A 24,668-nucleotide genomic window follows, 5' to 3' on the forward strand; every position below is an offset into this window, starting at 1 on the left:
AGGAGATTTGCCGGTCGCAGCGAAATAAATAACTGCTGAATAATAGAAAGTGACTGTCACACAATTAAGCAGCTGCCAAGTGCCACACGAGGGAGCGAACTAAATGACAATATTACAAGTATTTCTGGAACATTATTGTTGCGTTTACCTTTGTCTATCCGTGACGCACTGAATCCATGTTATTGCTGCGGTATCCATGAACCGTGGCGTCGATTTGGCCGTCCCATTCACTCGGCAGTCATGCTGCTGTACTGATCCATGAGCGTTTAAAGGTCCGGGTGTATCTTTGCAGCTTTTACAGACTTTTTGAGGGTCGTTGTTCACCTCACCAACCAAGCTTGACAGTAATAACGTGCATGGTGGCTTGGTGACTCCGATTCATGTCGCGCTCTCTTCCTCTCCCAAATGTTTTAAAAGAGCCTGTACCTATGTCCTCTTATCCATTCGCTTTTCCTCCATTTTAAAATAGTGCAACCAATGAGGACAGAATCTTAACTAATAAATATTGTAAATACTGTACGAGTGTACATGTACGCTTGCAGTAAAAGAACTGTATGCGCAATTAGGCTAATGGCGGTGTGCAACACACCTCCAAATTCAAACAACCAATCAGACCAACCAAACAGAAGTCATTAAAAAAATAAATAAATATTACTCTGTCCGCCTTCTTCTCACTGAAGTTTGCAACACACTCTGGGCGGAGCGTCGACTTAAATTATTCCAGTCGACCGATTTTTAGTCGACCTAGTCGACTTGGTCGACTTTTTTTCCCAGCCCTAGTGTCTATACAGCGTCCTCATCATTCATCCCGCGGCCCATGAGGTGTTCCGATAATTTTTTGTAAATTATGAACTAATGGCCAACGAATTTGTGCAAAAATTCAAACAATTGGTGATTGATGAAGGCACAGTAAGTTTTTAATTGCAACAAGACGGGCCTTTTTTTGAAAAAGATGCCTCGCCACACCGGAAGTTTCCATGAAGTTTCAGAATTTGTTTAAAAGAATCGCCCAGAAAAAGTGTTCACCAGTTGGGCGTTTGCTCACTAAGATGTTTGACTTGGACATTTCCGAAGGATTGTTTTTTTTTTTGTGTATAAAAAAAAAAAAAAAAAACTTCTAAGAGAGGAGAGCATGAACCAAAGAGGGCAAAAAACGATGAGGACAGCAGTTAATGGTAAATGACCATCATTTTTATTCTTTACGCTATTCTTTGTTTTTTACATTATGCACAACTCTCATTTATTGTGCAATAATCTAATTGTAACATGTATTTGTTACATGTTTTGATGCATTTTTTTGCTTTATAAAACATGTATGTCTGAATTTTGGGAGGTTCGGAACGGATTAGGGCATTTACATGGAAAATGCGTCTCTACTTACAAAATTTTCTACTGAAGAACTTTCTACCAGAACCAATTAATTTCGTAAGTAGAGGTACTACTACTACTACTACTACTACTACTACTACGACGACTAATAATAATAATAATAATAATAATAATAACTCAACTTTATTTATAAAGCGCTTTAAGAACAGGTGTTGCTGTATACAAAGTGCTGAACATAAACATAATAATAATAATAATAATAAATAGATTTTAGTTATAACCCACTTTACATTTATAAAATAAATCTCAACGTGTGTAGCCAATATTTGCTGCATGTCATAACAAAAGTACAGAAGTAAGAATAGGCAAGGTGTCAGAAGAGTAAGGTCCGGCACGGGAAGAGAGGAGGCAGAGACTAAAACTTGTGTTTGGTAATTTCACCATGTATTAAATTACAACGTGGACAACAACCCTAGTGGACAAGACAATTATACAACATATGTACAAGAGACAAAATGAATGGCCATTCAATGCAAGTAATAAATTTTCAATCATTTACCATGGGAATAAAAATAAAGAAAAAGGAAAAAGAAAGAAACAACTGTTTATCCAGGTGCGGATTGAACTATCTGATTGATAATTTCCAAAGTTCTGCAATATGAAGTTAATTTGTTGGCAATTGCACATTCGCAGTTCACTTGCGCAAAAACTTAGTCACAGTTCATGCAACCAGTAATATAAGTGATCCAATTGTCCAGCAACAGATGTGTATGAGTGAATGTGAGTAACAGAGAATGAATCCGGGGGGGTTGCAGATCAGAGTGCAAGTGATGGAAATGTGCAGGGTCGGCTACGAGAGCCTCCTACCAGCCCGAACAGAGCAGGTGGCTGGGGTTCCTGGCAGGAATCTCCATTTCCTTAGCTGCGTTCAATGTTCGTTGACTGTTCCTGGGCTTAGCTCACCATCAATTCAAGTCTGGCCAATTCGACCGCAACGGTGAAACAACGCAGTCCGGTGCTGGCAGTCGGCTCTCGATCCGCAACAAACATTTCCACACGCGTTCCCTGGCTCCTTCCGCACTGCTGACCATAAGCGGCTCTTATTGGTGGTACGTGCGGTCATATGACCGAGCACGGCCGTACATCAAAGATCATTTATAAAGAGCGTGTACACTCAACAGGTCGTCTTGGTACCCACGTTACACACTCCCCCCTTTAGACCATGCACCTCCGCGTTCATGTTACACAATGCGAACAGGAAAATCAGACTTTGCGTTCACTACAGGGGTGGCAGCAAATGCCTCGCCGTAGGCGTCAGCCAAACTATGGAAAAGTGTCTGAACAACCGAGATCAAAGGATTACCTAAACTAGAATAAGTGAGTCGGGTAGGCGGCCGTGACTGTCTTAAAGAGCGACGGACAATCTCAGGCTCAACCACCGGTGGAACAGGATTTTCAGAGTCATCAAGTACATCTAATTGGTTAGGGACACTCTCAGCCGACTTGATGGATGTCTCTGCTTGGCCACAGTCCCTGCTAGTCTCTGCTTCTTCATCCATCTTGTCCAGATCCCTGACTTCAGGTTGGGTTGCGACAGACCCATCCGCTGCAGGTAAGCGCTCTTCATTATTTTCCACAGATGGAGATTGCAATGTGACATCAACAGAGGATCCTCCAAGATCAGCTAAGTGGTCCTCCACAGGTTCAGCAAGTGTAGGCGCTGGCGCGTCCCTGAGTGTTGGCGAGGTCAAGAGACTTGTGGGGCTTAGAGGTGAAAGTAGTTCGTCAACTGTCTTTTTGATTTCAAAAGTCTCCGGAAAGGGGTTTGCAAATAAAGGCAGATCACAATCTTCCTCATCACTCAAGTCTTCAGTAATAGGAACAGCATTGTGTTGACTGCGAGTCACTGGTCTCCGAGGGGGTGTAACCTCAGAAGGTGTATGACAAGAATCAGAAGGTAGAAACCCGCAAGGGAGAAGAAGATCACGGTGAAGTGTCCGAGTTGGAGCATCTTCCTGTTCCTCTGGTCTCACGGTGTACACTGGGAGATCTCCAGCACGACTGAGAACAATATACGTGTCACGCTCCCACTTATCTTCTAGTTTGTGTTTTCCACGCAGCCTGACGTTGCGAACAAGAACACGATCACCAACTTCCAGACGAGATGGAATTATGCGTCGGTCAAATCGAATCTTGTTTCGCTCTGCTGATTTCTCTGCATTCCTGATGGCAAGTTGAAAACTTTGCTCAAGCCTGGACCGCAATTGCTCGACATATTGTGAATGTGACTTGGTCTGCCTCTCTCGAACTGGAAAACCAAAGGCAAGGTCAACTGGAAGACGGGGTAAACGACCAAACATTAGTTCGTACGGTGTAAATCCAGTCACATCACTCTTAGTACAGTTGCATGCGTGACAGAGGGGTTTCACGTGTTATTTCCATCGCATCTTCTGCTTGGGTTCCAAAGTTCCAAGCATACTTAAAAGAGTTCTGTTGAACCGCTCTACAGGGTTTCCCAGTGGGTGGTATGGAGTAGTCCTTGTCTTCACAATGCCGGTAATTTCACAGAGTTCTTTTATAAGCTTAGATTCGAAATCAGGTCCATGATCAGAACGAAGACGTTCAGGAATGTCATAGTAGACTATGAAGTTTTCCCATAAGCAACGTGCCACAGTCCGCGCTTTTTGATTTGGCGTGGGTAGAGCAAGAGCAAGAGCAAACTTCGTGAAGTGATCTGTAATGACAAGTATGCCTTTGGTGTTGCTTTGGTCCGGTTCTAGTGACAAAAAATCCATACAAATCAATTCAAGCGGCCGGGTGGTAATGATATTGACCAAAGGCGCAGCTTTCTCCGGCAGGGACTTCCTTCGGACACACCGATCACACGTTCTGATTTTGGTCTCAACGTCAGCTGACATGCGTGGCCAAAAGAATCTGGAGCTTGCGAGATCCAAAGTACGTTCCACCCCTAGATGTCGCATGTCGTTATGTAGACTTTTCAGAACCAAGGATCGCAGCTCTTCAGGAAGAACAAGTTGAAATATGGTTTGATCGCCATCCTGCCTCTTCCTGTACAAGAAACCATCCAACAATTTCAGGCGGTTTAACTCCCGAAGTAGAAGAGCAAGTTCAGGAAGCTCTTGTCTTACTGTGGGAGGGACTCGCTCGCCGGTTTCCAACTGGTGAATTACTGCTTAGCTGGATGGATCAGATCTTTGTTTCGTCATAAGTTCTTGAAGAGATAGGGATGGAACAACTGGCAATCCATGTTGACTTTCATAAATACAGCTTTCGGGAATAGCCTTGGCAGACAGAGTCATGGACTCGACTAAAGTGAAAGCATGGGAATCAGCAGAGAGAGTCAACGAGCAGGGTTTCACAAGATGGTTTTGGCAAATGGCTGCAACAACATCTGGCGCAACTCCACATGCAGGGTCACTGCTGTGATCACAAGTGAACTGGCTGACAAGATCCAAATCAGAAGAAGCATCAGAAGCAGATGTATGTGGACGGCGTGACAGCGCATCGGCATCAAGGTTTTGCTTTCCAGCCCTATACTGGAGTGTGAAAGTATATGTGGAAAGAGCAGCAAGCCAACGATGACTAGCAGCATCCAATTTGGCAGACGTAAGAATTTATGTGAGTGGGTTATTGTCCGTAACCACAACAAAATTGGATCCATAGAGATAGTCGTGGAACTTCTCTGTAATACTCCACTTCAATGCCAAAAATTCCAGTTTATGTGCTGCATACCGTGACTCACTGATGGAAAGCCCACGACTGGCATACGCGATAACTCTCAGGTGTCCGTCTTGCTGTTGATACAGCGCTGCACCAAGTCCTGTGGTTAGTGATGTCACAAATGGAACTGAAGTCCTCAACTGATCAGCCTTTTGGCGAAGCAAATGGCCCAAAAGACTCGATACATTCACGGGCTTCATCCCGCCATCACTACCTGTGGCGCTCGCATCTGTATGTAAGATGTAGGGTTTCTTTGGATCAGCAAAACCCAGGACAGGTGCAGTGGTCAGCTGGTCGATCAAGGTCTCAAAGGCATGCTGGCATTTTGGAGACCATCTCTCTCCAAAGGGTAGATGCTTTGGGTCCTGATGCTTGGTATGTTTTTTTTTCTTTCCTGACTTGCGAGTGGGTATGTAACCCCTAGTCAAGTCATTCAGCGGCTTGGCTATAGTGGCATATCCCCGGATGAATCCTAAGAATGATTTCAATTCTCGCAGGGTTCGTGGAATTGGCCAGGTCTTTAAAGCAGAAATCTTCTCTGGGTCAGTCTCTACTCCCTTTTCTGATACCACATGAGCCAGGTAACGTACCGATGTTTGGAAAAACATACATTTCTCCAGGGACAGTTTGAGACCAAACTCCTTCAGACGGGTGAGTACTCGCAGCAAGCGATCCTCATGCTCTTCCAATGTCCTGGAAAAGATAATCAGGTCGTCCAAGAACACAAGTACTTCTTTAAGATGAAGGTCTCCCATACCCTGCTCCATGAGGTGTTAGAACGTCGAAGGAGCATTGGTGACACCCTGTGGCATGCGATTGAACTCCCAGAACCCTAATGGTGTTACAAATGCAGTGTTTTCTTTGTCAACTTCACTCATTTCAATCTGGTAATAACCAGACTTGAGATCTAATACACTGAACCACCTGGAACCAGTCAGTGCAGAAAACGACTCTTCGAGATTGGGAAGGGCATAGGCATCCTTTATGGTCTGGAGGTTCAGCTTTCGATAGTCAATGCATAGACGAACATCGTCGTTCTTTTTACGGACTACCACGATGTGTGAAGCAAATGGAGAGACTGATTCCCTGATAACTCCAGTTTTCAGGAGATCTCACAGGTGTTGTCGAACTGCCTCAATATCCTGTGGATGGATTGGCCGTGGACGGTGTTAAAATGGGGTTTCGTCATGCAACTTGATGTTATGTTTGACCTTATTGGTTCTGCCAAAGTCTAGATCGTGATGGGAGAAAACTTCCGATACTCCATTCAGCTTGTTCACAATCCGTTCTTTCCATTCTTGTGGGATGGATGAATCGCCAAAATTAAATTGTAGATCACGGGGAGGGGGTAGTGTGGAGTCAGACTTCACACTGGCATCATGTGAGAGGATTTGAGGCGTTAGCACAAGATTGGCAATCGGGCTCAAGGGTGGAGTACACACATCGTGTTCTGATTCATTTTTTATAATAACTGGTACTTTGTGAAAGGCATGCGGTGAAACTGTAATCAGACAATTTACAACACAAAGTTCACCTGCCAATAGAGATGCTGGATGTTCAATGAGCGCACAGGAGCGTGCAAGTGGGATGCTGGTACTGATTGAGCATTCAATTACAACAGTCTGACCCCCAGGAATGACAATTGGAGCTTTGCCTGAGAGTCTCACAACTCCATTGGTGCCCAGCTGCACTTGTTGGTGACTTAATTGGAGCAGTTTCAAAACAGCTCGGTACCCATGTGCTAAGGGCTGAAAGCTACCGTGGTTGCTCTCAATATACTGGTCGTACAAAGGTTCTAGAGTGTTCATTCCAATCAAAACCTGTGATTGAAGCTCTGGAGGTGAATCTGGAATCACGAACGCCAATGTAGCCACTTCCATTTCAACACCCACAAAGTCACTGGGGAACGTGACTGACATCTTAATATACCCCAAGTAGGGAACAGCTTGACCGGCTGCGCCTTCAACTTGGAGGAGATCACAAAGGGGTTTCAGTGGTTGAGAGGAAAAATGCTTGTTATAAAATGAAACAGGAACGGTGGTGACTTGTGACCCAGTGTCAAGTAGACAGGAACAAGTTTGGCCAGTGATGGTAACTTCACTTGTACACTTGGATCCTATTAATCCTTTTGGTAATCGAGTGTTTCGAGGTGGTGACGAAGTCAACTCTGTACAGGTAACTGATGGAGAGTTCTTGGGACATTGCTGGTCCGAAGCAGTTCCAGTGCGCCCCGTAACAGGAACTGGGCTCAGTTTAAAGACTGGCTTGATGGGGGATTGGATTTGTGCCATTTCTGCAGTTTGTCAGCATGCTGTTTCTTCTTGAAAGTCACCAAAGCAGAGTTCGGGGGATTGTCACACGCTGGTTTAATGCGTCCGTCTTCTCCGCATCGATAACAAAAACCTGGCTTCGGTCCTGCTGGTGCGGGTCTTAAGGATCGTGATGCAGATTTTGGTTTGGCACCGGAACCAGGAGGGGTAGGTTTTGCCGATAATGACTGCCTCTGAGCGGATTGGGCTGCAGTCAAAGCTGCCAACTGTCTCTGTATGTCCGCTAACTGTTCCGTTAACTTTTCCAGTGTTACGGCTTTATGGTCTTCAGCCCCAGCATAAGCATATTGAGCATGAGTCAGGACCTTTGTTTTGGATGGACCGAGATGCTGCTTCATTCGAACGGTCTTTGCTGCTTCCCTATCCTCCTCAGTACGCAACAGCAGTAATAATTCAGCAAAAGATGGCGGATTATGCTTTCGTTGCTTGAGTTGAAGTTCGGAGATCAAGGTATTGTCCCAACATCCTCTGCAAAACTGGTTAAGCAGGTGTTTGTTGGTTTCAGTGTGTGGGACTCCTCCTCCCTTAATGGCTAGACTGAGGGCAACTTGCAACCGCTGGAGATATGAAGATGACTTTTCTCCTGCATCTTGGAAAGTATCCATGAATTTTGCAGAGAGCTCATCGCCATCTGGCATGGTACTGTATGCTGAATCCAAAATTTGAAGATAGACTGCTGGGCGTGTTTCTGGTTTCAAATGCTTGACCATGTCTGCAGCTGGAGGCAAGAGACTTTCAAAAAAATTTCTTGACCGTTGTAAGTCGGAGAAAGATGGATCATTTAACATCAGATCAACAGTAGAACGCCATGTCTCATAATCTGATTCATTCTGGGGGCGGGGCAACCTCCCAGAAAAAGCACTGAGTCGCTGGCTGGAAAGATGAACCATTGCACTGTCCTCATTTTTAACTATATGCTCCACCACATAACGCTGGACTTCTTGTGGATTAAGATCAGAAGCGGCATTATGTGGGACAAAGAATCTTGGTGTATGTGAAGTCTTATGTTCCGACTGGTCTGATTCTTGACTCGAGTTCTCAGCATTAGAAGTGGAGACAGCCAGCGAATTTAAGGTGACATCAGATGGTGGCAGTGGGTTAGACTGGGCAAGTGAGCCAGAATCTTGTGGGGTTGGCCTTAATTGTGTAACAGAGTGGCCAAGCAGAGACATCACATCATTAAGGACTTCTGTAAAATCCTTTCCTGTACGCTTAGCCAAGTCTTTTAATTCTCATAAATAAGCATCAGTTTTTAGCTTCTCAATTTGAGTAGCACACACTGTTGACAGTTCTTTTTTTTTTTTTTTTTTTTTTGAAGAGCTCAGAATTGTTCATTCGGTAGTCTTACCGATTCAACGTCTCGTCATCATTGCTCTTTTTTTTTTTTTTTTTTTTTTTTTTGTGTGTATGTGTGCGTGCGTTTGCGTGCGTTTGCGTGCGTGCAAATACGTATAAATTTATACTCATTCATTCACCTAAAACCTTATAAATATCCCATTACCCTTCGCCTTAACCAGGTACTTCAGAATCTTGCCAGAGTCGTGAGATTTAAATGGTCAGGAGACCAGAGAAAAGGTCAGAAAAAAAAAGAAATAAAGAGAAAAGAAAGGTAAATCAAAGTGACATCCAGCACCGACCAAACACTTCCTGCCTTCCCCATGATTACAAAATCAAAGTCTTACGCCAACCCCGGAAGCCTCTAAATTCCAGCAAATTTAGCGAGATCTCAAGAGCCCAGAGGAAAAACTAAAGAGAGGAAGGAGGGAAGGATCGATAAGGCAGAGTGAGATCAATAGAAGCCAGTACATCCAATCCATCAAAGTGAAGTCCAGCACCAACAAGACCCCTCCTGCGTGGTTACAAAACCGGAGTCTTATGCCAACCCCAGAAACCTCATACTTCTAATAAATTAAGATCTCAAGTTACCAGAGGAAAAACTAAAGAGAGGAAGGAGGGAAGGATAGATAAAGCAAAGTGAGAACCACAGACACCAGCACCAAGGGGCTGTGGGAGGGAGAGGGTACTTCTGTTGAGTTTCAGTAGATGCTGGTGCGACGGATCTGGCATGCATAAGGACCACCACCAAAGAAAGAAGCCGTCAACCGCGGTCCAGCAAAGCGAGCACCCCCCCTACCCTAAAAAAATTTCCCCTACTCCGACACACCCGTATCCCCCCCAAAAAAATGAATATGTATATGTGTGGTGCATTAAAAAAGGGAATGGAGGGACAAAGTGGTGGGGCAGGGACACAAATGGGGGGGACCACAGCGCTGCCAGGCACTGCAGTCCATCCCCTCTGATGGCTCCCCGCCCCAACTCACCCCTCCCCTTGGACGTGAGGTGCATTAAAATTGGAGGGGAGTTGAAGGGTGAAGACGGTGTTTCCACCCTTCCCCACCCCACCAAGAAATGTGTTGTGTGCCCTATGTGTATATTTACAAAGTGTATAGTGCAAGCTAGTGAAGTGAGTAAGAGGAGCGACCAGCGGGGCCTCACCCAACCCGGCGGGTGTAGGTGGCACGCCCGCCCCCCAGCACCCCCACCCCCACCCGCCCCCCACCTCATCCACCCGGCACCACAATGGGCGGACAGCCAGCGCAGCAGGGCTACCGGACAGCCCACCGGCCACCGGAGCCCGCCCGGGGCGCCAGGAGTTATACCGGAGTGGGCAGGCCCCAAACCCTCGCCCGGCCCCCGGAGCCCGACGCCCGGGCCAAGCCCCAGGCCCAGGGAGAGGGAGGGGGAGGGGCCGCAGGGCAGACAGGGAAGGGGGGGGGGGGGGGGGGAAGCGGGGAGAAGACGACAAGAAGGCGAAAGGGCGGCTGCAGGGCAGGAGGCGGGGGGGGAGAGGAGGAGGGAGGGCGACAAGGGAAAAGGGACCGGGAGGCAGAGGAGGATGGGCGGGAGGAGGCGAGGAGGGAGAGGCGACGGGGGGGAGGGGAGAGGGAACCACGGGGCACACCGGAGGCCCACCCACCCCGAACCGCGCCGCCGGGCACGGAGCAGCGGACCGCGCCGGGACGGCACCGCCCCGGGCACCAGGGGAAGCACCCCAACACCGCACCCCACATGGGGCCCAGGGAGCGGCCAAGACGCAACCGCCACCTAGCAGACAACGGGGGGGTTGGGGCAGAACCACCCCCGCCCGACCACAGGGGACGGCGTCAAGAAAATTGACTAATTAGCATGCAGTAACACCAAGTGTTGATGCTTAGTGCCCACTAGAAATAGATCTTAAGGAGTTATTGAGTATAGTGTCGTATAGTGTGGTATGCTCGAGCCCACTAGCAGCAACTAGGTTCCTGACTATATAAAAATAAAAACAATCAGATACAAAATACCAAATACAGGAGCAGCGAAAACAGAAGTTGTAACGATGTGGTGGCTCTCGTTAACAGGCAGAATCTAGGCAGGATTAAGTTGCCAAATTGAGATTAAAATATTCTATGTACATAGACCATATTTGTTTAAATCTTGATACTTGATTTTTATTTAAGGCAGAGATTTTTTCCATTGAGATATAATTTATTAGTAAGTTTAACCAGTGGTCGATATTTAGAGATTGTTTATTTTTCCAATTGACAAGGATTATTTTTTTAGCAATAGTAAGGGCTATAAATATAGATTGAGATTGTTTACATGGTAGCTCAGTTATTGTTAAGTCACCTAGTAAACACAATCTTGGAGATAAAGGAAGCCTACAGTTTTATATATCAGCGAGCTTTCCCAAGATTTTAGTCCAGAAATGCAGCACTGGAGTACATGACCATAAAGCATGAAGATAAGTATCGGCAGTGTTTTGTGAGCACTGGAGACAAATGTCGGAGTCAGAGAGTCCCATTTTTTTCATCATATATTGTGTAATATATGTTCTATGAAGTATCTTATATTGGATAAGTTGCAAATTTGTCTGTTTGGTCATTTTAAATACATTTTCACAGATTTGGGTCCAAAAGTCTGGTTCCGGAACTATAGACAAGTCTTTTTCCCATTTTAAAGTCGGTAAATACGTTTTATTTGTGTATAAAAATAACGTATATATTTTTGATATTTTCTTTATTGTTGTTGGAGAAAGCTTTATAATATCTTTAGCTAAGACAGGCAGTTGGAGCGTATCCTGAAGTGTTGGGATTTGTTTCTTAACCATATTTTTAACTTGCAGATAATGTAAGAAATTTCCCTTTTTTATTTCATATTTCTGGACCAAGTTTGTATACGATATAAACTTATTATCTGAGAAAAGATGATGAAGGTGTGTAATTCCTTTCTGCTCCCATAGGCTTAAATGGAACGACTGATTATTAAGTTGAAAGTCGGGGTTATGCCAAATGGGAGAGAGCCCACAGGGCGCCAATTGGGAGTTTGTAATTTCTAATGCCTTCCACCAGGCAGTCAGGGTGGCGGCTATCATTGGGTTTTTAAAACAATTATGTCGTCTTATTGATTTTGTAATAAAGAGTAAATCTGACAGTCTAAGATTATTACAATCCTTCTGCTCCAATTCCAACCAACAGTTAGTATCTCTGTTGGGTTGTGTCCATAGCACAAGATATTGTAGTTGATTAGCTAAATAATAGTACATAAAGTTTGGTGCCTCTAAACCTCCTTTAGATTTACTTTCCTGAAGAGTAGATAGACTAATTTTGGCTTTTTTTTTATTCCAATAGAATTTTATGATAGCAGAGTCCAGCGATTGGAACCAGTTAGACGTAGGTTTAAATGGAATCATTGAAAATAAATAATTAATCTTTGGTAAAACTTTCAGTTTTATAGTAGATATCCGTCCTATTAAAGAGATCGGAAGATTATTCCAGCGCTCCAGGTCACTACGGATACTATCCAATAATGGTGAAAAATTTAAAGAAGTTAATTCAGTTAACTTAGGTGAAATTTTAACACCTAAGTATTTTAAATTACCTGTAGGAAAGGAGTAGTGTGGATCCTGACTTGTAGGATTCCATGAATTTTCTGTAATAGGTAATAATGTTGATTTTGTCCAGTTAATAGAGTAATCTGATAAGTGAGAGAATTTAGTTATTAATTTAAATGCTTCCCCTAGCGAGATAGCAGGTTCTTCTAAATAGAGTAATATATCATTGGCATATAGATTAATTTTATGTTCTATTGTCCCGGAGTGGATTCCTTGGATCCGTCTATCCTGACGTATAGCTAATGCAAGCGGCTCAATAAATATAGCAAATAATAAAGGAGAAATTGGGCACCCTTGTCTTGTTCCCCTTTGTAAAGTAAAACTCTGTGATGTAATCCCATTAGTAGTAACTGTAGCTTTAGGAGAATCATATAATATTGAGACCCATTGAATGAATGACTCCCCGAAGCCGAATTTATTTAAGACAGCAAAGAGGAAGGACCAGTTAACTTTATCGAATGCTTTTTCTGCGTCCAGCGAAATAACAACTGCCTTTTTATCATACCGCTGTGACATACTAATCAAGTTAAAGAGTCTCCTAATATTATTAGTAGAATGACGACCTTTAATAAAACCTGTTTGATCACTATGAATAATTGTCGAGATTACCGTCTCTAACCGAGATGCCAAGGCCTTAGCGATAATTTTAATATCGGTATTAATTAGTGATATCGGTCGGTAACTTGACGGGAGGGTAGGGTCTTTTTCTGGCTTTAATAAAAGTTTAATTGCTGCTATATTCATATCTTGACGTATATCACCTTTACTTTTAATTTCAGTTACTACTCTTAGAAATAATGGAGCAAACATTAACCAGAAATGTTTAAAAAATATAGCCGGAAAGCCGTCTGGACCAGGTGCTCTGCCATTAGGCATACTGTCTAAAGCACGATACAACTCATCTATAGTAAGCGGGGTATCGAGAATATCTTTATGTTCAATAGATAACTGAGGTATATTTAAGCTGTTTAGGAATTCCTCAATATATTCAGGGTTAGGTCTATTAATTTCTGTGTATAGATTTCGATAATAGTTATAAAAAATATGGTTAATTTCTTCTGGTGATTGTGTGCATTCACCATTTATGTCTTTAATAGCCGTTATAAGAGATTTTTCCCGATTCCGTTGAAGTTGATTTGCCAGGAATTTACCTGATTTATTATTATGTTCAAAATTATTATATCTCAACTGTTGTATTATAAACTCTGTCTTTTTAGATAACATGTTATCTAACTGTATTTTTATATTCTGTAGTTCTATCCATATTTGATTATTTGGGTTTAATACATATTCATCCGTTAGTTGTTTAATTTTATCTTCCAGGTATTTTTCTAATTTTTGATCCTGTTTCTTTTTATAAGTTGAATATGATATAATTTTCCCTCTAATTACCGCTTTCCCTGCTTCCCAGAGAAGAGATGGAGATATATTTGGAGAGTCATTTATTTCCAAAAAATCTGCCCACTCCCTTCTAATAATTTTATCAAACTCTACGTCTTTCAGTAATGAGATGTTAAAACGCCATATCGGGGGAGGTTTAAAGGTAGAGTCAATTTGTAGAGTGAGGGAGACTGGTGCATGATCACTTATAATTATAGAATGTATTTTTATAGCAGTTTTATCAACAATAGAATTATTTGTAAGGAAAAAATCAATTCTTAGGAAAGATCGGTGCACAGCAGAGAAGAAAGTAAATTCCTTCTTAGTTGGGTTTTGAAGTCTCCAGCCATCGCTGAGGCCAAAATCCTCCATATATTCATCTATTACTTTAGCGGATCGTAATCGCCTTGTATATATCGTATTATTAGAACGATCTATTAACGGGTTCAAGACCGTGTTAAAATCACCTCCAATAATAATAGTAGAATTTGTTGCTAAATCGAGTAACCGAGAGAAAAATTCATGGAAAAAATCAGGGTCATCATTATTTGCATTATACACTGTTGACAGTTCTAAAACGTCATAAGTTAGTTTACCATCATCACTCACAAATGTGTATGGCAAAGTGTCACGAGGTGCAACTATGGCAGCACCAGATTTATACTCAACAACCCATTTACGGTTAAACACAGACTCTGGCTCATCAATAACTTGAATTTTTAAAATTGAGCCATATTTTGTCAAAAATCCTATGACTTCTTCATCCGTTTCTGTCTTAGTAAGTCCTTCAATCAAAACTGCATTGGGTATTTTTATGCCATGTTTCTCAAACACATCCATTTTAATGCTGTATATTTTTCTGTCCGCAACAGTTCTGCCAACTCTCTCCTGGCTAGCTCACCAAATTATGTAGCCAATATTTGCTGCATATCATAACAAAAGTACAGAAGTAAGAATAGGCTAGGTGTCAGAAGAGTAAGGTCCGGCTCGGGAAGAGAGGAGGCAGAGACTAAAACTTGCGTTTGGTAATTTCACCATGTATTAAATTACAACGTGGACAACAACCCTAGTGGACAAGACAATTATACAACATATGTACAAGAGACAAAATGAATGGCCATTCAATGCAAGTAATAAATTTTCAATCATTTACCATGGGAATAAAAATAAAGAAAAAGGAAAAAGAAAGAAAGAACTGTTTATCCAGGTGCGGATTAAACTATCTGATTGATAATTTCCAAAGTTCTGCAATATGAAGTTCATTTGTTGGCAATTGCACATTCGCAGTTCACTTGCGCAAAAACGTAATCACAGCTCATGCAACCAGCAATATAGTGATCCAATTGTCCAGCAACAGATGTGTATGAGTGAATGTGAGAAACTGAGAGAATGAATCCGGGGGGGTTGCAGATCAGAGTGCAAGTGATGGAAATGTGCAGGGTCGGCTACGAGAGCCTCCTACCAGCCCGAACAGAGCAGGTGGCTGGGGTTCCTGGCAGGAATCTCCATTTCCTTAGCTGCGTTCAATGTTCGTTGACTGTTCCTGGGCTTAGCTCACCATCAATTCAAGTCTGGCCAATTCGACTTTTCAAACAACCGCAACGGTGAAACAACGCAGTCCGGTGCTGGCAGTCGGCTATCGATCCGCAACAAACATTTCCACACGCGTTCTCTGGCTCCTTCCGCACTGCTGACCATAAGCGGCTCTTATTGGTGGTACGTGCGGTCACATGACCGAGGGCTGCAGTACATCAAAGATAATTTATAAAGAGCGTGTATACTCAACAGGTCGTCTTGGTACCCACGTTACACCTGCACAGTACAGGCAACAATAAAAGCAATGGAAGCACTCAGTAAATAAAACGGTCAATTACAAATCAGAGTTAAAAAAAAAAAAAAAAACAACCAGGAAAAACTTTTTTAAACCGGTGCAGCTAAGGCACTTATAAGTGAAGAAAAACCTCACAGTACACCAACAAACAAAAATAAAAAGTTTGCATACTAAAATAATTATCTTAACTCTGTTTAGTCACAAATATACTTGTGAAATCTGGGCTTATATAGTTGAACACAAAGCTGCATATTTGCAGGTAACCATGACTTAGTCAATTGTATGAATGGCAACAGAGGGACACACACAGGTTGGTTTTACCTTCAGTTATTTGTTATGCCTGCCACTATATGCCACTCTCATAAATTCAATAATTTAAATGATAATACAATTACAGTTACTGCATACCGAACTGAACCGAAAACCATCAGCACAAGACCGAAAACCGAACTGAACCGTGGTTCTATTTCGTCCCTCCCGACCGCCAGGTGGCGGTGCTGTAACCAGCACGGAATTCCCCTTGTCGCAACAGCGTCATCGAGTAAGAATTACAAAAATGCTCGTACGTGGTTCCGGCTGACGTCGCACCGTATATAAAAGGGAACGTCGCCAGAACACATCCTCTTTAACCTTTCTCGCACAGCGTTATACGCACCGTGCCGTCGCGAGTAGCCTGTGATCTAGTGGATCGGGGCTGCGAGTGTGTCTCGCCCCCCTTGGCTGCGACGGTTCAGTGCATTTTTTCTTTCGCGATGGTTACGGATAGACTGGATCTCTCCTGCCATCATCACGAGAGCCACTTTTGCCACCCCTCGGCTGTGACAGCTTCAGGCTGGTGCGTGTGAGTTCGATTGTCATCTGTAACGAAAGCCATTTGGATTGTTTTGGTATGACTTGCTGGTGCGGGTACGGCTAATACTATCCTTTCCTAGCTTGTTTTGTGTTCCGTTGGAGTGTGTGATTTCAGGCTGACACAACTCTTGCCAGAAGCACCAGCTGCTTTGATGTTGCTAGATAGCTAGGGTGCTGTTACACGCCGACTGTTTGTGACGCCACATAGAGCTGCTCACTGTGTGTGCGCCCTCTCATCGCGAGGCCGATCCGCCATTTCGGTGCAGCTTCGGCACATCGATCGCGTATGTGACACTTCCATCGCCTGTGGTCGCTCCCTCCTCACGGACTCTGCCGCCGTTGTTGCGCGGAGCTCCGTTTGATTCCTTTGGTGATGGGGCGGCTCGCCTCCTATCCCAGACGAAGATAGCAGCATTTCGGCGCGCACACTCATTGACTGCGCGGCGATTGCAAGTTGCTATGGAAGATGCCACCAGCTGTAAGAACTGTGGAGGCTCCTTCCTGCCGGAAGAAGGCCGCATGGACTGCTGCCTCTCCTGTCGCTCAAGGGCTTGACGCAGCAGCGGCCCGCCCCCCTGGGGCCACTACGTCGACTGATGTACTGCCGCAGCAGACCTCGGTAACCGAGCTGGGGAGGCCGGCGTCGGGAAGGGAGTTTACCCCCCCAGCAGGGCCCGGCCTAAACGCAGGTCGGTTTCTGCGCATACCCCTGCAGATAAGAAAAGCAGGTCTGAGTCGCAGTTGGCCGCTCAAATGAGGCGCTTGGAGGGAGGCTGAGGACGAAGGTGATGTGGGAGACTCTGTGTCCGAAGCCCCGACGTCTCCTCAGTCAGTTTTCAGCTGGCGTGGACGTGGCGCGGAAGGTTATGCTCAGCGCCTTCAAACGTCTCGGGTTGGACACGTCGGTGTTTTCTCAGCCTCCTGCCGAATGTGGCCTCTCTCCGATGGACCACTCAGAGGCCTTTTGGGTCCCTGAATCTCGTCTGTTCTTGACTGATCTTCAGGCCTGCTGGCTTAACCCAAGTGTTTTCCCTCGGCTTCCTGCGGATGGACGTGTGCTGACTAATATGCGGTTCCCTGCTCCTATCGGGCTGGGACATATGCCTAAGGTGGAGTATTCTGTTGCTTCACTGATCGTCTCTGCGGAGGAAGCCTTGAGAGAGGATGCCAGGTGCCCTGACAGTCAGTGGCGCCTGACGGATGAATTGGCTGGATCTTCTGTCCCAGCAAGGGGGGCAGATTTGGCATCCCGATCCTCGTCGGCTCAGGCTGTGTGTCTGTCCGCTGGAGGGCGTGACTCAGGGTTGACGGCGTGCTCGGCGTCTGTCAGGCACACGATCCTGAATGCCAGAGCCCCTTCCACTCGTTTGTTGTATGCTAACAGGTGGAAGTTGTTTACTGAGTGGTGTGCCAACAGCGGATTGGACCCCGTGACGTGCCCTATTCCGGCTGTTTTGGAGTTCCTTCAATCTGTGTTTGACAAGGGGCGCTCCCCTTCTACTATCAAAGTCTATGTGGCGGCAATTTCGGCTCGCCATGTTACGCTTGATGGCAAATCAGTGGGTTGCCATGGTCTCGTGTCTTCCTTCCTTAAGGGAGCCCTTCGCCTTTGTTCGCGGACCCCGCCTCGGGTCCCCGCCTGGGACCTTCGCTTGGTTCTCGACACACTGTGCAAACCCCCCTTTGAGCCGCTGGCCGAGGTGGAGTTGCAGTGGTTGTCTCGTAAGACGGCGTTTCTACTTGCGATCGCTTCCGCTAAGCGGGTGGGGGAGCTCCACGCTCTTTCTGTTTGTCCAGAATGCCTGCGTTGGCACCCCAACGACGCAGGGGTCACATTGTGGCCAAATGCGGCTTTTGTGCCCAAGGTTTTGTCGGGCTCCCAGGCCAATCGCCCTATTCGCCTTGCGCGTTTTCCTCCGACCTCAACGGACGGAGAGGCCGCTCCAGGCCTCTGCTTTTCCTGTGAGGGCACTCCGTTCTTATTTGGAGGCTACGACTCGCTGCCGTACATCCACCCAGCAGTTTGTGTCTTACGGCGGCCCAACAAAAGGGGCCGCTATTTCCAAACAACGCCTCTCTCAATGGATCGGAGATGTGATTCGACATTCGTATAGAGTCGCTGGTCGCTCCCTTCCGATGGCGGTTCGCAGCCACTCCACCAGGGGTGTGTCTACGTCGTGGGCTGCCCTGAGAGGCGTGCCCTTGGAGGACATCTGTGCGGCTGCCTCGTGGTCGTCGCCCTGCACGTTCTCAAGGTTCTACAGCTTGGATGTCACCTCTCCTCATCCACTGGACGTGGTTCGTGGTTCTGCGGAGGCCCCGTTGTGAGGTACATTTTGCAGGGTCTTCATGACATCACTGGTATTCGGCGTTCCGTGCTGGTTACAGCACCGCCACCTGGCGGTCGGGAGGGACGAAATAGAACGAAAGTTACGAATGTAACTACGGTTCTATGAGTCCCGAACGACCGCCAGCATTGCTTGTCACTCAGAACCCTCGTGTTGGTCTGCGCGAGAAAGGTTCTAGAGGATGTGTTCTGGCGACGTTCCCTTTTATATACGGTGCGACGTCAGCCGGAACCACGTACGAGCATTTTTGTAATTCTTACTCGATGACGCTGTCGCGACAAGGGGAATTCCGTGCTGGTTACAGCACCGCCACCTGGCGGTCGTTCGGGACTCATAGAACCGTAGTTAGATTCGTAACTTTCGATTTAGTGAACCGTCCCAGGCCTAATATATATGTGTATGTGCGTGTGTGTGTGTATTAGGGCTGCACGATATTGGAAAAACATGCGATATGCGATATACTTGCTGAACATAGCGATATCGATATTATTGCGATATTTAACATGTACCTAAAGAAATTTCATTTTTATTACCTAATGAAATAAATCATTTTTCATGTGGCAAAATAAGCAACCTTAATGTAATCTTAGTTCATTAATTGTAATTATGTCTTGATAATTTTCAACTATTGAATGGCGATGCACATTTTAGTTAGCATCTGACTGGTCAAATTCATATAAAAAGCATAAAATTCCATATAAAACTTATTGCATGCCTTTGCGATATGCATATTGCAAGGACCAATATCTCGATATCGATATTTTTTCGATATATTGTGCAGCCCTAGTGTGTATAATTGTTTTTAGTAATTTTGCCACTCACCTTGAACACAACACCGCAGATAGTAGTTCCAGTTTTACGAGCAGAGGGCAAATTACAGCCCACTTCATTTGCTTTTTCTTCCAGGAAGCCATTTCTGAAAAACAAATATTTATATATTTGATTCTCAAAACCATGTCAACTTGCAGGGCTCTACACTAACTTTTCCACTACTAGCACTGGTGCGACTAACATTTTTAGTTGGTCTCACAGCACAGGATTTGGTCGCACCATTTTTTGTGGAGGTGTAGCATGACTTTACGCATACGTAACTCGATATATTTGCAAAATATTTGATTGGAACACCCCAGCCAGCTTGCTGGACTATTTTCCTCTCGTCCAACGCCGAACCAGAACGCGTGTCACAGAACGCTGTCAGGGGTAAGTCAGTGCTGATCGCACACACGGGAGGTGAGGATCAAATTGAGATTCATGTTAAAAAATCCGAACGATCCCTTTAAGCACACAGTGTTGTTTGTTCACTTCTAATAAAAAGAGTATGTTGAAGCACAGGGGATTTTTTTTAAATTTATTTTCTATTTTTACTGTGGTATCGAAATGGCATTGAGAATCGTGGAATTTCAATGGTATCGGCATCGACTACTAAATTTCTGGTATAGTGATATCCCTATTTATAAGGAACACATTTGTTAAAAAAAAAAAAGTCAGGTTGATTTCCATTTGTGCAGTTATAGCACCCTCTAGTGGCTAGTTTATTAGGGTTAATTTTCATTAGGGATGTTTTGGCCTTCTATGTTTAAAATCCATGCTAATTGTCAGATAAAGGGGAACGTAATTTGCTTGTGAAGCGATCAATATGTGCTTGCATTACCAAGTAAGTGCCTCAATATTGTTATTAGAGATTGTAGGTGGTTTATATGCATTGCTGTTATATACAAAAGCACAATATCGTTGTTTTTTTTAGTATGAGCTGTTTTTACAATATTGTGATCTTTAAATATCGCCAACACCCCCGCAATATCGTGATAATTGTCGTATCGTGACGATCATATCGCAATATCGTATCGTGATGTTTGGATATCGTTCCATCCCTATTGCCCACATGCGCACCTACGAGAATTTGTAAACTACGCGGAGCAAACACTGTTGTAAACAGTGTTTTGTACTTTACAATTCTGTGTGTTATTTACTTTGCGAACTAATTCCAAACTGTTTTTGTCGATAGGTTATTGAGGAAAAAACATTTTCAATTTCTATTGTGGTGTTAAGTAGGGATGCACGATAATATCTGTGGCCGATAATTATCAGCAATTATCGACCAATTGGACGTCAAACAGATAAACCAGATAATAAAGAAATCCAGCAATAATTATAGACATGCCCCTTTGGTCCATCTGTTGTGGTTGTGGCTCATATAAATAAAATTCAGCTTCATGGTGCTTTGCATACATTGCAACTTTGTGCAAAGTTTATATAATGTTTCAATGTGTTTGACTTATAGTAGGACTCGAAAGCATATTTGTATAAGTTAATTTTGCAATCAATTATCGGCTTACTTATCGATTATCAACATCGGCACCTCTAAATTATTGGTATATCGGTATCGGTTGAAAATCGTATCATGCATCCCTAGTATTAAGCCCTGTTCATTCACCGTTGGCACTGTTTACTGCCTCCTGTAGTCTGGGAGAATATTGACCACAGCTGCGATGTGTACCCGACCAACCAATCACAGCACGCACAGTGCACCGTGCGTCACACTCCGGCCTCCCTGCTTGTTTGTATAGCGGGAAGCCATGGCGGAAAGCCAAAGTGATACCGATTTGGTTCCGAAAAGAAAGTCCACCTCCATAGTGTGGAATTGGTTTGGCTTTTCCCCAAAGGACAAGGCAAGACAGAAGTAAATTGCAAAGATTGTGGAGATTCTGTTCGGGCGTCAGATGACGACAAAATGTACCTGTTTAATAATCACATGCATTTACCAAGGGCAATCCATATGAAAAAACAAGCAAGCCGTGGAAAGAAGTAACTGAGACTGTTCATTACCATTTAGGTTTACATTCATTGCACTATATGATCAAAATAAACGCACTATTTCATTTAAAACCTGTTCAGAAAGCTTAGTTGGCTTAAGATGTCTGTTTTTTTTTTCTTTTAGGGTTTTATATACATTTTAAATATGTTTTAAATTTTACAAAAATTTTCAGAAATGTGAAGATGAGTCTAAAAATATGAAAAAAAAAAAAGAAAAAGAATCGTGATAAAATCGAGATCGTGAATTTATTTTTAAAAAATCGTGATGGCATTTTTACCATATCGCCCACCCCTACTGTATACTAACTTAAGGCAATTTATTTGCGCAAATAAATATTAACGCTTCAAAGAACAAATCAATGTTAAGTCAAGCACCAAAAAAAATAAAAAAGATGATTAAAAATATCACTCACCATTTAGCTACACTACATTTTCAACACTTATTACTACACTGAGAAATGAAACGACATGAGGTGGATAAATGAATAACCACAAGCATACAGTACAGTGTTGTGTTTATTCTATGATAAATAAAGTTGGCGTTTCTGCACATTACTGGACGTAATAATCTGGAGATGAAGCTTCACTGTTAACTTTTCCGAGGGTTTTGGTTAGGGGTGTGCTCAAAAAATCGATACGCCAATATATCGTTGCGGGCCTCATTACAATACGCGTATCGATACGCAGGTGTCAGAATCGATATTGCTCATTAACTTTAAATAGGCAGTTAACGGTTTGCCTTTGCAGCTTGCATTGTACCTAAAAAAAAAAAAAACTGCAGCGTCTTTGAAGTTAATTGCCTTCAATTAATGCAAAAATAGCTCACCAGTGATTGGACACTGTGTCTTGCCAAGAAAAATTAAAGCAGAGGAAGAATATCAACATTTATTTACTTAGAAATTTAACATGGAACGTGTCTTAATGTACCAAATTTTGTATATTTTGTTTAAAAAATGAAATAGAATTTGTTAAAAAAAATGCTGTTTTTATTTTCCCAAATATTTCAAATAAGCACATTTTAGAGCTGTAATTTGAATAGTTTGATATTTTTGCTCAAATTGGCCCATGCCTATTCAAAAAGTTTCCCGGTGTGTCTGTGAAAGCTACTCCTTGCTCTGCAGTGCGTGCACATTTAGACCAGGTATGCCGCTTGGTGGTAAACCAGAAGAGCTGCTAACAAAAATATTTTTGTTAGTCAGCATAACAAACATATCCTTTAGGTATACATATGACTGTTATTAGAAAATGCAAAAAAATTAATGTAATATATAGGGATACTTCTCGCCTTGAAGATCAAGTATTGGGATACATATGTATCGCGATACGTATCGTATCGTGACCCCTGTATCGTGATACGTATCAAATCGTGAGGTAGGCGGCAATACCCAGCCCTAGTTTTGGTTTGGGTCGCTGTGATAAGAACATTTCCAATAACATTTTGTGCAACTCTGCTATTAGGCCTCACCGCTGATGTGAAGAGCATCGATTTGGGTTAATAAGACGTTAGCTTTGCCTAACGTGGCCAAGTGCCCTCGCCGTCTTTCAGGCTCTCTATCAAAAACTGAGCTGCGAGCGAGCGGTCGGGCCGAGGAGGCCGCCCCAGCCCACCTTTTTGTCGGATAAATGTTTGGCGAGCTTCCCTTGTTCTGCTCTGGAGGTGCCCTGTCTTGAAAAAGTGGTTTCTGAACACGTAGCGTCCGCAAGCTTGCCTGCTCATGAATGAATTGCGGCACATTACGTCACCGCAGCTACACAAATCTGATTCCAGAAGATAGCGGCTTCTGTAATCATATTACATCCATAACACTGCAACGTTAATTGATTCCATAACAAAATATGGACAATCGGTAACTGTCGGCAACTCTGTAATAACTTTCCTCATTGAAGCACTTCCTTCTCATATATCAATATTGGTACGGTACCGTTTTTATTAATATTAATACATATCTATGTATCGATATTTTGGACACGCCCCTACTAGTAGAATCTACTTAGTAGATTCTATCCATTATCCATCTACTACTAGTAGATGGATAATGAAACCAGACCAGACACCTGACACTTTGGGAGGACCAACCATCAGATTAGTTACCCAATGCCCGGTCCATTTTCCGAGCAGTGGCCATTCGCCAAGCCATTCTCCCAAGTCGATAAATGTCAATCAGCGTGTGTCGGGGGCCTCTGCGCGCACTCTCTTGACTAATCGCAAACTGTAAAAGCTGGATGTTGGTCGAACAACAACCCCAACCCCGGCCAAAGCAAGTGGGCTAGCAAGTGGGCTAGCAAGTGGGCTAGCAAGTGGGCTGATAGATACGCCGATTAAAAAAAAAAAAAAAAACTTCCTATTTTTCACAACTCAAAGATGGCAATTATGTGCAATGGTGTCGAATACTCGTAACAACGAAAATCCTACATTGTTGAATAACATATTAACATGTGCGCTTAACGTATATGAAAAGGGCTGAGTCATCCCATCGAAAACTAGACCATTACAATACGGATACGGACATTAAAAGGAATAACTGTTTTCATACTCTTGAATATTGAATATGACATGTTGATTCTCAACCAACCGCACTTACCTTTTGCAGTTCTCAAACGTGAAACCACCAAGGGTTGACAAACTAGACGTCATCATCGTCGCCTCCGCCATCATCATCATCATCTCTTCTTCTTTTTTCTTCTTCTTCTTCTTCTTCTTCTTCTTCTTCTTCTTCTTCTTCTTCTTCTTCTTCTTCTTCTTCTTCTTCTTCAGCGTTTTCAACCAGCGTTTAGTTGCATTATCGCCACCTACCGGACCAATCGTATAAAGGCAGTAAGTAAAAAGCATCCATTTTCCGAACCGCTTAATTTAAATTTAAAACGAAAACGCTACTTATATCTTACTCATTAATATTGTTTCATTTAAATACCTAATGACTTCATTCTGAATTTCGTTTTTGCTGCAGTCCCAAGATTCTCATTTCTGAATGCAATGCCTTGGCTCTTTTTTTTTTTTCTTCTTTTTTTTTCCCAATTGAAATTAATTGAAAATAATTAACATACAAAATAGACATTCTTATCAACTATGTCATCTAAATTAATTTGATGATTAGACAAAACACAACCACAAA

At 43.5% G+C, this 24,668-nt stretch overlaps 1 protein-coding gene across 1 annotated transcript in view; it reads right to left on the reverse strand.

Annotated features, from left to right (window-relative positions):
* The window catches only part of LOC144026989 (proteasome subunit beta type-7-like), a 97,739-nt gene extending 73,476 nt beyond the window's left edge, over positions 1-24,263 (reverse strand). Inside the window, exons 1-2 of the mRNA XM_077534210.1 lie at positions 24,138-24,263; positions 19,564-19,657 (exon numbers count right to left, since the gene is read on the reverse strand). Coding sequence (XP_077390336.1) covers positions 19,564-19,657; positions 24,138-24,220 — 177 coding nt within the window. The 5' untranslated portion in view covers positions 24,221-24,263. The remainder of the gene's footprint in view (positions 1-19,563; positions 19,658-24,137) is intronic.
* Between the last annotated feature and the right edge of the window lie 405 nt (positions 24,264-24,668).

This window comes from Festucalex cinctus, chromosome 10, assembly GCF_051991245.1.
Source record: "Festucalex cinctus isolate MCC-2025b chromosome 10, RoL_Fcin_1.0, whole genome shotgun sequence".
Taxonomy (NCBI): domain Eukaryota; kingdom Metazoa; phylum Chordata; class Actinopteri; order Syngnathiformes; family Syngnathidae; genus Festucalex; species Festucalex cinctus.